Raw genomic sequence first — 16,497 nt, 5'->3', positions numbered from 1 at the left:
GTAATACAAACAATGCTATCTGGATAAAACACTTATACTAATATACTTCTGTATTTTTTTTATATTTATTTATAAACGATTTTTTTCTTAATTCAATGCATCATTTAAACTAAATCTATATTACTATTTTAACACTAAAATTTTAAAATAAAATAAATGTACGTGGAAGTGTACTCAAGACACTACCAGAAGAAAATAAAATCTTCTGTAAAACTTTATACACACCGTCGACAATAATCTTGAGGACTTTTTCTTCTAGATCGAGGTAAGTAACGCCTTTGATATCTCTTTTATTGCCTAAAATGAACTCAGTTCGCAAGTATCCATTGGAGTATCCCTGAAATTATATATTTTTATTAATTCATAATAAGTGTAGTAAATAGAAGATAATGAAGAAACCTATAATCAAAACTTCCATACTAAATGATGTTTCAAGAATGTTGTATCCTGTGCTTTCGTTTGGTTTAGAGTAAAATATATGAAAACTTCTTCATAGCTTTTAATGGTGAAATTATGATTATTGATAGAGTTTATTGAGATTTTAAAGCTCATCGATTAAAAATAAGCAAATATTTTCTCTTTATTAAAGTAGCAACGAAGTAAACCCTACGCTGTACGTGAGGTTTACGTACGTGTATTCCGCGCCAAACTGCTAGTCCGCTCTGAAGTTGGTACGAGCAGGTGTATATGTGTGCTATGGCGACGCGGTTCATTTCTAAATTTAGAGCGGACTAGCAGTTTTACGCGGACTATACGTAGGTAATGTTAAGGTACGTACAACGTAGATTTACTTCGTTACCGTTATAATAAGCATTTAAGGTAGTAGGATAAGTATGCCTAAATAATAATATAAATTCCTAACATTAAGAACTTCTCTTCTACATCAATAATTGTAGATATAATATTACACTCTTACCTGGAAGGGAGTGATCATTATAACTTTGCCGGTGATGTTACTTCTCGTTGCATTCCTGTCAATGGCCCACGAGGAATTGATCATAAGCAAACCTTCTTCGTTGTACTGAAACAAGAAAATATGAAGATACACATATATCTTTTGTGACAGTATTTTTATCAACTAAATGCAAAATTCACATTCTACTTTTAATAAGACTTTCTGAACACCGTTACCACCAGTTTCTACAAATTTATACGGTTTTTCAACGTATTCAACATACAAATTTACTCCATGTCCAGACCTCTATTTTTGCTTGAAAATCCATCCAAAAGGGTTAATACTCGTAGTATAATTAATTTAAAAAAAAAAAAATGTCTCACAGACAGAATTAAAAGACAAACAGTTCTTATCATCTTATCTTCTCATTCAAAAGGTCCAAAAGGAAAAGATCTTTGCAATGCTTTCTTTATTTATAGAACAAAACTAACCTGAAAGCTCAACACAGTATCAGCTGTCTTCTTCCAAATCACTCTATGTTTGGCAATAGCGGCCGCTTTGGGCAACGTGGGTATCGTAGAGTTCACCAATGCGTTGATCTCTCCATAGAACTCGTATGTGGTGAACAGATAATCTGCTAAAAGGCTGAAGGCTAAGTAGTCCTCCTGCCAGTTCATACTGCCGTTGAGCGCCTGGAGATTGTCATGGTAGCGCCACCTAGTGATCGATATATTTAGTTATTGATTCAATCAATCATCCAATCATTCATTCATACTTTACGTTTTCGTGGCAGAAGTCTATTCGTTTAACACTATAGTCAAATAAATTGAAATGTCGTAAAATTTAAGATTCATTATTATTTTAGAAGTCATTACAGTCATAATATTATTATTACTTAGACGACGGTAGTTTAATTGTGAATACATTTAAAAAATGGTTTTTAAAATCGGCGTTAATTTACAAAAAATCATTAAGAAATACCAAATTTTAGACAACAAATTATTGTAATTTATAAATGTATACGCAGTTTGTCTAGTAGATATAGAATATCTAAAAACCCCTTAAATATTTTGAAACCCTTGAAAATCTTTGCACTTAATTAAATTGAAGAATTTAACTCATAGAACTCTAATTCTAACTAGAATTGTTTATAGATTTCCATCAGCGGTAGTAGTAACTTTCCATCACGTGCTCTTGCTCGTTATATTTTTATTATATAAAACTCACAAAACATTGAAGCTAGTATCCCGTCAGCCGGAAAAAGGTGGTTAGCATGGAACCCTTTTAGGTTTATCGTCGAAGGTATCGTCGTCACACCACTTTTTGCTTTAAAACAACAGTTTCAAGCGCTGTTGTGTTCTGGATTCGAGGGTATGGCAAGACACATATTATTAAATGCTTAGAGAAAGCAATGTGGCTATGCCTGATTTGAAGAGGGACTCACTGGATACATTGGGGTCCCTCTTACGGAGGAGATTGTCACCTATTTAGAATTGTTCAAAGATGTTCAGGGGCGACAGTGACTACTTACCATCATTACATTCTCGTTTACAACTTCTCTAATATAAATAACTCACATAACATAGTTTGAACATAATTCGTCATAGGTGTCGCTTATGACAACCTATGATCAAACCGGTAGTATGTAGTACTGTCGTTCTATATACTACCAAGTGCTTGTTAGCTACGACTATAAATAAATATAAAACTCACATAACATTGAAGCTAGTGTCCCGCCAGCCGGCAAAGGGCGTACTGAGCGAGGACAGCAGCGCGTACACAGTTTGCGCGTGCGCTTCAGAGTACGCGCGCACTCGCCACTCCACCGCCGACGCACTGGCCCAACCCATACGCACCATCCATTCACAGAACCAATCTAAAAAAATAAAATTTTGTTGAAATAGTACTAAAAGAAATCGACGACCCGCGTGGCGGAGCGGTCACCATACCGGTCTGACGCGCAGAGGGTCCCGGGTTCGAACCCCGGACAGACAGATCTGAATGATGAATTTAGGTCTTTGTTTCTGGGTCTGGATGTTTGTATATTAGTGTGTGTCCATGGCACCCACGATACAGGGAATCCTAGTGTGAGGCTGTGAGTGTAGAAAGCGTTATTATTTAGAAGTATTAAGACTCTTAGCTTAAAAATATAAAAAAAGAAAGATCTGTACTTAGAGGCACATAGCAGAAGTAAGAAATTTTAAATTATATCAAGATTGATTTAGGCGATAATGGCCTATGATGAAAACGATTACTATAATGAAGTTTTTTACAATCACAAATAATAATAACCACCTATATAACAATTTTGGGATAAAATTACGACTTCGAATATAACCTTTACATTGCATGAAAACAATTTACTAGATTTTCGAAAAATTTTAGACTAAGAATTTGTTAAAAAATATTAAAATCCTAAGTCTTACCTTTCAACACAAAGTCAAACTCCCCGTTAACAACTCTACCCGGGTAGTACAGAGTGACATGCCCCGCGTGGCTCCAATCCCCCCGGTTGTCCAGTAGTGCATCCACGCTCAACTTCTGCGAGGGGTCCCGGTTCGCATCCCAGTTGAAGGCAGCGCTTAGTCGCTTCTGACGACCGATCATCCAACGCTGGTAGGATACGTGGATGTCTCGTAACCTGTTCGATAAATTCACAATTAATAAAACCATATATTTCCATGAATGTAAGTAAAACAGCTGTAAAAAATCCTCTATATTCCACCTCTAGAGGTATACAAAATATAACAATATTATAAATAATTATAAAATTGTCCAATTGTATTTAAATGAAATAATATTGAAATAGCATTATTATTATAAACACTAATAAAACAGATAATATTTCCTTTTAATTACAACGGATCAGGTACAAATAGGTTATGTATAAATAGGATCGAGTTAGAATCAGTTATATGAGGATCAAAGCAGCATTATAGATGGTCTATAATTTCCACAGTTTTGAAATTGTAGCATCATTCCCTCTTCCTTTACGAATACTCGTTAATGGTAATTTGTATCAAGTGTAATCAGCATTAGGAATGATTCAACCTCAATCATGGGGAGAGAAAGGGAGGAAAGAAGTGCAATAGAGATAGAGAGATTTTGAAAATAGAACAACTCACTGATCAAAATGTACGTCCATATTAACATTAGTGTTGTTGTTAAGGTCCGCATTCAAGTTAACACTATACGCCTTCTCTCCAACGTCAATTTCAGCGTAAACAGTGAAGTTTTGCTCCGATAGTAGAACGTAGCGGATGAGAGACCTGTAGTTGTCTTCGTTGTACTCGCCCTGTGAACATTACAAGGCATTATTTTAGAAAAATTGTGCGGTAAGTCTTTAACAAAACCAGTCCATCTGTTGTTGGGCTATTGGGACTCAAAGACTTAAAACATACTAAATTAATGTGCCATAGTAATAAGAGCATTGAGTCCATATTATGTTAAGGGCTTATTGCCATTCTTTTGGAATCAATATCCAACGAAAAAGCACAAATAACAACATTCAACAAAAAACAGCAAATAGTCATCTCGCGAATGGCAGAGAACATAACAATACATTATTACTATTATTGTAATAATAAATATCTTTCATCATATTTTGATTATTTTTTTGTGGTATTGTGTAAATATTTGTTTTTTTTTATTTCTGCAACATGTCTTGTAATTACCGCAATAAACAAGTTTTATTTCTTTCTTCCCTATGTAGTAGTTTTCCCTAAAAGAGCAGCAAAAGCCAAATATACCACACACATTGCACACTTTTGAGCGCGAACCCGACTTCTATTACTTATCCATCAAAATAACTTACTTATTTATCAAAGCTACTCACAAGTCCGATAAACGTGATCTGTCGGTTATCCTGAGTGAATCTCAGATCAACTGCAACATCCTTGAAGTGACTGCTATTTATTAGAAGCTTGACGCGATGAGAGGCCAGGTTAGTCTTAGACTGGTCGTGGTAGAGTGCGTCTACGTTGAAGTCTACGCCCGTGAACCATATTCCCATTGCGTTTAGCTGTAAATGATATTAGTAGTTCGATTAAAATATATATAGATAGATAAAAGATCAGACCGGTGTTTATCTATCAGTATTAAGGTAAGGCTATTTAAGCTAAGTAATGCGGCGTTACTAGCATTTAAATTTTACCAATAATAAGAGTATTTAGAAAATAAATTAACCAATCCTTCTATGTAATGTAAAAAAGATGCAACTTCAAAGATTTTTTTAAATATGTTATAACAAAAACCAATAAAGAAATCTAAAGTAAAGAAAGAGACATATTTGTTTTATGTTTATTTGTGTTTGTATTTTAATCTAGACAGTTCAGCGTATTTTCACGGAACTGTAAGGGTTTCTGAGAGAACTGAACGGGACCGATAAACTAAAGAAGATCTTATAGTAGTAATCTGGAAACATGAATACAGTAACAAAGTAATTTCTTATTATTCTTAGTCTGTTAATGTGTTGCCTATGTTTGTTTATGAATTATTTTCATTTCATTATATTTACCTGAAACTCATTCTGTTTCTTCTCGTGCAACTTAGCCTTGAGCGTGCAGGGGTGTAGTGTGGGTAGTGTCACATTCAGTTCCGAGTCTATGAACATCTGGGAGCCCGGTGGTGCGAACAAATAGCCCGATATCACGATCTCTCGGGATTTAGGGTTGAAGTTTAGCAACGCCTTCGCTGAGTACTTTGGACCGATCTGTTGGAAAAATGTGTTATAGATTTCGTTATTGTTGGTTTATAGTAAGATATATGCAGTGAAGAATTCTTGAAAATATAATACAGAGCCAAAAGTTTCTTTACATAACATATTGTTATGTTTTAATCTAAACTAAAATGAAAACTCTTTATATATTTTTTCAAAAGAAACTTACTAAACAAAGGTAAGACAATTATGCTGCCTAAAGCATTGCTGGCTTGACAGAACTCATATCACAAATTTAACATAAAGGTCAGTTTTAGGGGAATATTTCATTATTGGAAATTTTACTAAATTATTTATCCAATTTTAAATTAACTTTTCTTATAAGTCCGACAACAATTGTTTATAAATTAAATCCTGTAAACAGCAACATATTATAATATAAAGAAACATTTGCTTACTTTTAACTGTGTGGTAAACCGGTTTTTCACTCAAATCTATCAACTTATTATACTTATATGCACATAAAAGTACTATAAAATACTCAAATATTAGAATTTCAATATTATATTTCAATATTAGGATTAGTATAGTTCGCGCTAAACTGCTAGTCCGCTCTGAATATATTAACGAGTCGCGTTGCAACAGCAAATTGTAGATTTTAGCGGGACAAAGACAGCGCGGCACCCTCCGCTGTCCGCTCTCGCCCACGGGCACATAGCGCAGTTAGTGTGCCCATACTTTACGGATAATCGCGAAATGTTAGAGCAGACTAGAAGTTTGAAGTATATAAAAATCAGTTGCCGTTCGTTAATCTAGCTAAAACTCGAGAACAGCTGGAACGATTTGGCTAATTTTAGTTTAGAACAATTTGTGGAAGTCCAAGGTTTTTAAAAGGTCAGTAAATATGAAATATATTTCATAAATAGATTCTGAGGCGGTACAAAGTTTGCCGGGTCAGCTAGTAAATAATATTAATACTATACCTCTTCAAACTGCAATTCGAGTAACATAGGCCGGGGTCTGTGCAACGCCATCTGCGTGTCCAATTTGAGGCCGTTGATCTTATCAATACGTTTGAACGTGAACGTAAATGTCGGATCGTCTTTCAACTCCTTTGTGGCGCTCACGTTGAAACCTATGTCGATGTGGTTTTGAGTTTTCTGCAATGACATCATTAATTAATATTAAAATTTCAAGTTTATGTAAAAGCAGCGTCAGGATAATAAGATAAGATTTTATGCAAAATTCAAATTTAATATTCGAATGGAAAGAGTCAGTGAATTGGATGGTTGATCGGTGGTAACAGAATTTCCACAAAGGGTTTACCACCTATGTACCTATGTCTCATTCTTTAGCACGCCCTATAGACCAAACGGCTTAAAATTTTAACTTAATTTTTGAAAGTGGTAGAACCCTTTTTGGTTCGACTCCGGCGGCACCACCGCCACACCTATTTCTGCCTAATAACAGCAGTGTTAGGCGCTGCTGTGTTCTGGTTTGAAGGGTGTGGTAAGGGAGACAGACTTTTCCGAGGCGTTCCAGCTTAGTCCTCAGGGGTACCGGCGCATCTGTGGCCGATCTCAGGTAGGAATATCTAATCCTATCTGGGGCTGATTACAGATGTCCATGGGCGGCAGTAGCCACTTACCATCAGGTGGACTGCATGCTCGTCTGCTTCTCTTATATTATAAAAAAAAACATATGAGGTGTCATTGGATTCGTCTTAATTGTAGGAGTGACACAGGTCATAACTTTTAAGCAGTCCGGTTTAATGTTTCTTTAATTCTCTAGTTTAATATTATCGTACATTTCTTTCTATACTTAAAACGGTTTGTAATAAGACCCTGTACTATATTTGTCTTAGTCCATAGCATTAAGATGATAAGTAAGGCCAATGTTCAATAGTTGTAATGTTTGATATGTACAGGGCACTGCTAAGTTTTTACAACGTAAGATCTAATAATAACTTGAGTGATTAAGTAAGAGTCAATGCTGATATCTACTTCAGTAATAGAAAAATACTAACATTAAATCTTACTAATATTATAAATCCGAAAGTAACTCTGTCTGTCTGTCTGGTTGTCTCTTCTTCACGCCTAAACCACTGAACCAATTTAATGAAATTTTGTACAAAGATATTCTGAGACCCGAGAAAGGACATAGGATAGTTTTTATCCCGGGAATCCCACGGGAACTAGGGATGGCGATCTAAGATTGATTAATCTTTAGGACCCAAAATATCGATTATTTTAATCGATATTAGTAAGGATTGAATCGTAAACTAAATGCATTTGATCAAGTCATGATCTTTAGCAAAGTTGAAGGTACGAATCTACAGTTTTATGTATGTTAGTATGTTATATTATTTTCTTATAAACGCGGGCGAAGCCGCGGGCAAAAGCTAGTTAAATATAATATCACGAAGCAATAAGATATGAAATAGTAGTTTTTATTATTATATTTTATTTATTATTATTATCATATCATCATCAATTCATCATCAACCCATTACTGTCCCATTGCTGGGCACGGGTCTCTCTCAGAATGAGAAGGATTAGGCCATAGTTCACCGCGCTGGCCAAGTGCGTATTGGTAGACTTCACATACCTTTGAAAACATTTTTTAAGATTTCTCAGGTATGCAGGTTTTCTCACGATGTTTTCCTTCACCGTTTAAGCAAGTGACAACTAATCTATACTAATATTATAAAGAGGGAAACTTTGTTCGTTTGTTTGTTTGATTGTAATGAATAGGCTCAAAAACTATTGGACCGATTTTAGAAATGCTTTCACCATTCGAAAGCTATATTATCCACGAGTAACATAGGCTATATTTGATAATAATATGAAATTTGATAAATATATTTTGAGGCGGTACAAAGTTTTCCGGGACAACTAGTTTCTAATAAGCACATAATTTTGTATAATCAGAGGTGCCTGATATTTGAACCTGAAACCCTTCGATCAGGAAACCGAGTATCTTAACCAACCTATCACTGTCGGGTAAGTTAAACTTACTTAATAAACTTATGTGACCAATTAAGTTAGGTTAAGTATGATTTCACTCACCATATTCCTCAGAATGGAGTAGAAGTTATATTCAGGATACGCCGTGAACTCCATACTTAGTTCTCCATACAAATCGTGTCTGAAGCCCAAAGCCCGTTCGCTGTACAACCCCGCCACTTTTATTGTTTGCTTGGGATTTTTGTAGAACTGATAGTCGAGTTGAAGCTCGATGCTTTCTGTGGGTCCGTTCATAGTGTAGTACCCTACCATACGACTCGCGAGTTGTTTCGTTTGGAAGTCGGCTGTGATGTCGCATTGTGTGACGCCGCCCTTAGATTTCACTTTGAGTGTGCCTGGAATATGGTGTAAAATGAGTTATGATAGTTTTATACATTTTTTTTTAATTGAAGTAACACGTACAATACGTGCATGCATTCCATTTGATGGTAAATGCCACCAATGAACTTCTGTAACCAACTCCATAAAGGATAAGGGTACATGTGTTGTACTTTTGAGGCCTAAAGTGGTCGCCTCATATGTAAGTTAACCGGCATACACATTTCCACAGAAAAGCTGTAGCGTCATATGTTATTGCTTTATAGTCCGCGCAAAACTTAAAGCCACTCTGATGTTGTTACGTGCGCGTGTTGTTAGAGAGCCAATAGGTTCGAAAACAACTACAAGCATAAACTCCGCAGCAACAGTAAGGGCACACTAACGAAGCTGTGTGCCCTCGGGCGAGAGCGGACAGCGGGGGGTGCCGGGGTGGTCCCGAAATTGTTATTATATCATCTTTAGTTTTTGTGAGATAGTAAGTATTGTTTTTTTTTTTAATAAAAAAGTAGTATACAATCTGCCTAATAGCTACTGTCATCCAATGGATATCTTTGATTAACTCTAGATAGAAGTGAAGTCCTACGTGAGAGTCCTTAGATATTTTGTCATTCCAGATGACTACATTGGAAAATGTCACATAAATATCTCTCCTTCCCCACTCATCAATACAAAAGATAGTACTAATCGTCCTTTTAAGTGAAAAAGAACCACAACTTAGTTTTTTTAGAGTCAAACTACATTCTTACCTTAAACCTTTTAATAATATTTTAAAGATGGTAGAACCCTTTGTAGTTCGACTCCGGCGGCACCACCTCCACACCTATTTCTGCCTCATAACAGTAGTGTTAAGCGCTACTGTGTTCTGATTTGAAGGGTGTATTAAGTGAGCCATACTTTTCTAAGGCATTCACACTTTTCCGAGGCGTTCCAGCTTAGTTCTCAGGGGCGCATCTTTGGCCGACTTCAGATAGGAATATCTAATCCTATCTGGGGTTGATTACAGATGTCCATGGGCGGCATGCAGTCCACCTGATGATAAGTAGTTACTACTTACCATCAGGTGGACTGCATGCTCGTCTGCTACTGGTGTATTAAAAAGTAACTTACCCGACAATTCCGCAACTTTCTGATCATTCACCACCCAGTACGCGAGCGGTATCCACACATACCCGTACTTGATGTCATGCCGCTTCAACGACATGAGCGTATCGAACTGTTTCTTGCCGTCCACATCTAAGCTCGCCTTTAGCGTCTTATCGTACTTCATGTTGCGATACATAGCTTTCGCTTTGAGTGTGCTTTGCGCTGATTGGAACGTTATAGCAGCTGTGCTTGATGTGTTCGAGATGCTCACTGCTGCGTCGAACATGCGCTTTTCCTTGAAAATGTATATTAGAGTTGGTATTGTACGTAAAAGGACATTTTAGTTTGGAATGTGTATATAATTGGGTCGTGTCTTACATGTAAAATATGAGTAGGACTGTTATGTGCCTAAATAGTACGTTTAATGAAAATACACAGCTGTAGGGGGTTCTAAAAACTTTACCTCATGGTAGATTAAGCACAGTGAAAAATATTATTGTATATTGTAGATATACGCAAGAGTGTGTGCTTATACGTATATTTGGTTGAATGTACTTGCGTATGTGTGGGATAGTATGTAGCTATACTCGTACGTTCGAATGCGCATGTGTGTGTAGGTGGTTTTAAATGTGTGCGTGGGTACGTTTTTGTGCACATATTTAACTCCTCGTAGTAATACAATATGTTGTATTGTATTTAAAAAAATGTAAATGCAATAACAGTTTATTATAAACATGTTTAATAAAAGTGGTTACATAATTTCAAAAGATATATAAAAAGTATATTATGTTACATAATTTCAAAAGATATATTAAAAATGCCACTTACTTTACTATTAGGCGTGTCAAATGAGAACCCGAGCACATCTGTAGTTTCGTTCCTGTCCCATTTGTACTGAAAGGCGTATACGTTGGCGGTAGGGTCTGCTTTCTCCAACGACAACACGTACTTCGACGGGCCGCTCATTATGAAGTACGGTGCGTCCCGTAAATTTGTCATATTGGGGAACTAAAACACAAAGTGTTGATCATAAATTGTGTAGATCAATGGTTCAATATCTTGCTTGAAACCACTGACCATTATGGTACATGATACATTTTAATTTTAGTACCGATTCCAAAGTTTGAAAGTATTGTTACAATGTGATTTTCTGCAGCAATGTAAGGTTGTCTATTTTGTTTTAAATTCTAAGGCAATGTTATACTTTTTGATTTCGGGTCGAGCTCATATTTTATATTTAGCACTTGTTAGAATCAGATTCACAATAGTTTGATACATGTAGAACGTATAAATCGGAAGTTTTCATACCACGCAAGAATATATCATATAACGTACTTTATCATATAAAATATTTCAAATTGTTTACCTGGTAAGCAGCGCAGAACTTGATACCAATAGCTCTGTCGAAGAGTGTCCAACTGCACGTATTCTGTTCTATTCTGTTCTTGTTCAGGCCTTGTTGTTGCATTTCTTGGTCGCCGTGCAAAATTATAAGTTCTGATCTGAAAAAGAAATACAATTAAAGCAAACACTGCGTAAATATCCAATGATACAATTATGTGTGGTATTGTTTTATTAAAAACCATAACATTCTAAAAATAATATGTGACATTTCTGATTAACAGATTTTTTTTTTTTAATTTTCTTAGTATTTTTATAATACTGATTTATTATAATATTTTAATATCTGTAACTACTACTTACTTAGCAGCAAATATCTCCTGTTTATCCCTGGGTAGGGACAGATCCAGTCTGAGCAGGTTCAGCCCTCGCAGAGACAGCTTAGCTTCCACTGCAGTGGCTGTGTACAGCCGCGCTGACACTCTGATACCAGATGAAGATAGCCCCCCGGCGGTTACACCCATTGTTGCTGCTATGTTTACTGCCACACTGTGTAGAACAGTACATTATTCATTAACATTTCTATACCGATTTGAGTAGTTTTACAATGAATTGTGTTATATAATTGACAGAAAGCAGTCCAAAAGCGATAAGGACAACTTAACATCGTAGCATGTAAAGTTGTTCCTATCGCTTTTGGACATGTGTATCCTTTCTCATCTACGCAGATGACACTGCTCACCTATGATAACTCATTAAGTTGAAATTAACTTTCAAAAGAGAATTTGTGGATTATCACGTTTTAACACACATTGAAAAACTAAATTTCATTTACGAGGAATGAAACATGCAAGTAGGCTTATCATGTTATATTTTTCTAACATTTCAAACATTTTATTTAGTAGTAGTAGTAATTATGCCTCAAATAAATATTTTAATTGAAAAATATATTTTAATTGGTGATTTAATGAAGCCACATGACCACTTATAGGCAAGGCGACAATAAATGATAGGCTTTGGCACTACAATCAAAACACTAGTATTTCTACCGTAATAAGCTTGTACTACAATAAAGCATAACGTTCACTCACCTCGGCCGTATCTTCCCTTCAAAGTCCAGATTACCAGACTGTGTGAACTTATCCACGACTGTCCCCGACATTTTAGTGTCCACGTAGCTGGTGCCCATGAGGTTCAGGTTTAAAGGCAAACCACAACCGGTGGGCACCGAGAATGTTGTATCGACGAATAGTGAAGCTTTGTTGTAAGATATTTCCTAGAAGAAGTAAATATCGTGGAGAATTTTATAGGTCTGAAAAATTTACATGAATTTCTAAAAGGCGTATTAAGTTTACCAAGTCGCGATTAAACAGTATGGTGGAATAATGCTAATATTCTTATTATTTTAAGGTCATAATTCTTATTATTTTAAGAACATCCATATTTACACCACTGTTTTACAATACTAATGTTTTTTTTATATCTATCGACAGTTTTATTTACTGAAGAAAAAATATTTTCAATTAATTTTTAAAACGACACCAGTTCCTCTTTCTTTACACAAGTTACTTTTATCATTTTTTTTTCATCAAAAATAAACAAAATTTAAAATAATTGAAACAATATATGTAATATCAGCTTAATTAGAAAAGTAATTTAGAAAACTAAGCTTAATAGCTATGCAAAAGTAAAGCACATACAAATACATTGACAGTAATTAATATCCAATTCATGACATATCTACCTTTCCAGACAGTATCTCCAAAATCCGCAACTTCGGGTTGAGACGTTCTAACGACGCGACAATCTCGTCATTGCCTTCAGCGCTCCAAAACGATATCTCGTTACCAAACACCTTGATCCCTAACTCCGCCATCGGAAACCGGTGTTTCAGCGCATTATTCTTGTATCCGAGATCGTCGATCTTCTCTCGAACGTCATCAGCTTCGTCGGTTGATCGGAAAACGCGCAGTTTGCTGAGTTTCTCGTTGATTTTATTCTTGTTCAGCGGTCCGTTGTTGCCGAAGATACGCTCGAAGTATCGTTCAAAGCCTTCTCCGCGGGCTTTGATCTAGAAAATAATAATTGGAGATTAATGATTGGATAATAATGGGTTGAAAACTTGAGAATAGGTAAATACCAATAAAATAAATACTATTTGCAACAGAAGGTAGCAAAACTTCTGTGACTTAAGGTTAAAACACATAATGATATAGCGTCGTATCGAGCACATTAAGACGTCGTATATATTAACGTTGTCTTGTCGTGAAAATCTATGACAAACTTCGATAAATCATGACATGATGTCGTAACTCTAAGATTATGGTGATGAACTGCTGCGTTTGTATAATATCCTTGAAACATTCATTAAATTAAGAATATTATTTGGAATAATATTATTGTTGTTAAATTAATACAGACTTACTTCCAACAAGTTTATAGACTCGCCAAACATGTCGATGGTCAAGTTGAGCGACACTGATCTTGGTATATAGGAGTCCGGTGAGAAAACCACGTTCGCTTCGTAGTTGCCACCTGAAAATTAAACAGTACAAATAAGAATGTTTTGGCACTTTTCGAGATATAACCCTCCTTGGTAAGTTAGTCTTTGGTAACATCAAAGTTTTACAAAAGTTCCTGTCTGTTAGTAGATAAAAAATATAACTGTCAATTTAAATATCATTTTAGATCAACGGAATAAACATATTTCATTCCAAAAAAGTGTAAGTATTCCTGTTTGAACTAATCAATTTCTAATAGATATTACTTTTGGTACAGCCAGCGTAAAACTGCTAGTCCGCTCTGAATATAGAAATTTATCGCGTCGCCATACCTTGTATGACTACACCAGCTCGCAACAACTTCTGAGCGAACTAGCAGTTTGGCGCGGACTATAACTGTAAAATAGGTAGATTCTGCGAATAGGTTACATATAACTATCTGCGGCAATACTCACTTCACATAAGTTTCTTATTCGTTAATTACATAACACCTAATTTATTTCACATTTTAAGCAAAAAACGATTGCATTTGAATGAATGAAGAAACGAACGAAATAATTCGTTCGAATTCGTTAAGAATTTCAAGAAACTAAATGAATTTCTTACAGAATTAAAAAAAAATGAAAATAAGTAACTTACCAGCATTATACTGATCGAAGAACACACTCTGCTCGTAGTTACGTGAGAACATTCTGAAGTCGGGACTGTCTTCTAGCTGTGGTACCGTGTTGCCGGAGAGTAGGCCTTGTATCTCCACTCGAGAGGGCAGAGACGACTGGGCCACGTTGTTCAGGTGACTCCATACGAATGTTGCCACTATAGGAAAGGTAAAGGTTAAACCATTTAACATATTTCATTTACAAAATTGGTAATTATGTCATGGATTGAATTTGGGCATAAAATATTAGGGACAAAGTTAGTGGTACCTGAAGTGGTCGAAATAATTATAGACGGCGGCGAAATAACGATTTCGCCGCTATGCTATTACTTAATCTGTGAGTATATAAACATAGAATCATAATTTATGAAAATAAAATATATATTTTTTAGAATAGTTTTTAAAATTTCAAGTCTAAATCGCTAACACTGCCTGTGTTTAAACTCAGTAAAATAAATGCAATTAAGACTTGACAAAATACATACCAAGAGGGTTAACTTTGGTTCAGAAAATTTAATAAATAAAGATCAATAAATAACGGAATATTATGACGACTTCATTAAAATATCTTAATGGTCTATACCCACCTTGGTTAACGGACTCGTGTCGGAGCGAGTGGAAGATCTGTCGGATGGTGCTGAGGTCGGGGCAGCGCATCACTTGCAGGTACGAAGCTATACGGAGCTCCACATCTACGCGATCTGCACGGTATGTCTCCAGGAAATATTCCCTGTGAAGTTCGTTTTATGTATTAAAAAAGGGACAATTGCATGATTAGTAAAATTGTAGTGTCCATGTATTATTTCAAAATAACTGGCATTAAAATAATTATTCAAAATACATATAACATGAAATTTATTTATTTTATATAGGAGCTACATCTAATTTAAAACTATATTACAATATTCTACTCCAAAGTTAACTTCTTGTTTTGAGTGCCATGTACAAATACAAAAACATTCGTCATATGCTCCACATGAACACCTTCAGAAATATCTCCTCATACGTAGACACCTTTGTGCCTTTAAAATATCATATATGAAAATAATAAAGATTAAAATAAAATAAAATCGTTAACGAGACATTGTTAGTAATATTTAAAACACGCGTTCACTATATTCAGCCTTGGGTTTCAATTATTTAATGAATCTTTATCTATCTTTGTAAGAAACTCTTGTGTAACATTTGGTAGCCTTTTCACTCACTAGTTTCAAAATATCTTTCACTCAGTCAGTGTTGGAGATTTATTAATAAACGTAACAGTCATATATCATATCATAATGATAAAAATCCTAAAAGATATTCACATTACCTAGTCTCAGTGCATGGTGTCCGTCTGAACGCATCTACAGCGGTCAATCGAACTGGTATTGGTACCAACGCATCTCCTATGATGTTCATTAGAACGTCTGAAAAGTCTTGCTTGAAGCCACCGATGTTACCGAGCGCTTTGATTGCTATTACAACCTGTAATTAATTTAATAAATTAACTTATTAACTTATATACCTAAAAAGGTATAGCAAAATAGCGGTCTCTATATACGATGATTTTTAAGATCACTATATTGAAACTATATTGATAAACAAAAAAATGCTGAAATGAGATACGAGGCAGATTTTGATAAAAAAACAAAAATATATCATTAGTTTAAAAATATACCATGTCGGAAATCGAATGACTTTGTTTAAAAAAAAGCACCCTGTATTATTCCACCATCACTTTTGTGTCACTTATAAGGAAAATTTAGGAAATTTTTGGAAAGCACAAATCAGTAGTTTCACGTATAATATTTTTTTTGCAATAGGAATACTTACGTTATCTCTCTCAGTCCGTTCTGCATTATGTAGACCTTTATTAGTTATATCGATAATAATGTTTTGGAACTCTTCCACTATCTGTTGTGGTACTGTATCCTCGCAGCATTCTCGCACTAAAATATAATTCATCGAAAGAAATATCAATTTTATTACTTCAGGTTTAGCAAAGGGGATCTCCCTGTGGGGTTGGTGATCATTCC

General features: G+C 35.3%; 1 protein-coding gene across 1 annotated transcript in view; it reads right to left on the bottom strand.

Moving 5' to 3' along the window:
* Positions 1–16,497, bottom strand: part of Apoltp (Apolipoprotein lipid transfer particle) — a 68,737-nt gene that overhangs the window by 38,681 nt on the left and 13,559 nt on the right. The window contains exons 12-32 of the mRNA XM_073090099.1: positions 16,295–16,410; positions 15,792–15,946; positions 15,067–15,209; positions 14,461–14,637; positions 13,746–13,855; positions 13,065–13,391; positions 12,412–12,596; positions 11,684–11,869; positions 11,346–11,481; positions 10,808–10,987; positions 10,004–10,274; positions 8,621–8,913; positions 6,536–6,712; positions 5,412–5,606; positions 4,731–4,916; positions 4,021–4,190; positions 3,322–3,536; positions 2,609–2,771; positions 1,387–1,612; positions 917–1,021; positions 226–337 (exon numbers count right to left, since the gene is read on the bottom strand). Of these exons, the coding sequence (XP_072946200.1) occupies positions 226–337; positions 917–1,021; positions 1,387–1,612; positions 2,609–2,771; positions 3,322–3,536; positions 4,021–4,190; positions 4,731–4,916; positions 5,412–5,606; positions 6,536–6,712; positions 8,621–8,913; positions 10,004–10,274; positions 10,808–10,987; positions 11,346–11,481; positions 11,684–11,869; positions 12,412–12,596; positions 13,065–13,391; positions 13,746–13,855; positions 14,461–14,637; positions 15,067–15,209; positions 15,792–15,946; positions 16,295–16,410 (3,828 nt within the window). The remainder of the gene's footprint in view (positions 1–225; positions 338–916; positions 1,022–1,386; positions 1,613–2,608; positions 2,772–3,321; positions 3,537–4,020; positions 4,191–4,730; positions 4,917–5,411; positions 5,607–6,535; positions 6,713–8,620; positions 8,914–10,003; positions 10,275–10,807; positions 10,988–11,345; positions 11,482–11,683; positions 11,870–12,411; positions 12,597–13,064; positions 13,392–13,745; positions 13,856–14,460; positions 14,638–15,066; positions 15,210–15,791; positions 15,947–16,294; positions 16,411–16,497) is intronic.

Source organism: Epargyreus clarus, unplaced genomic scaffold, assembly GCF_041222505.1.
Source record: "Epargyreus clarus isolate Ecla_fem2 unplaced genomic scaffold, WU_Ecla_fem_2.2 ptg000032l, whole genome shotgun sequence".
NCBI classification, from domain to species: Eukaryota; Metazoa; Arthropoda; class Insecta; order Lepidoptera; family Hesperiidae; genus Epargyreus; species Epargyreus clarus.
The sequence above is the reverse complement of the archived record's forward strand: the minus strand, read 5'-3'. Positions and strand labels throughout refer to the sequence as shown.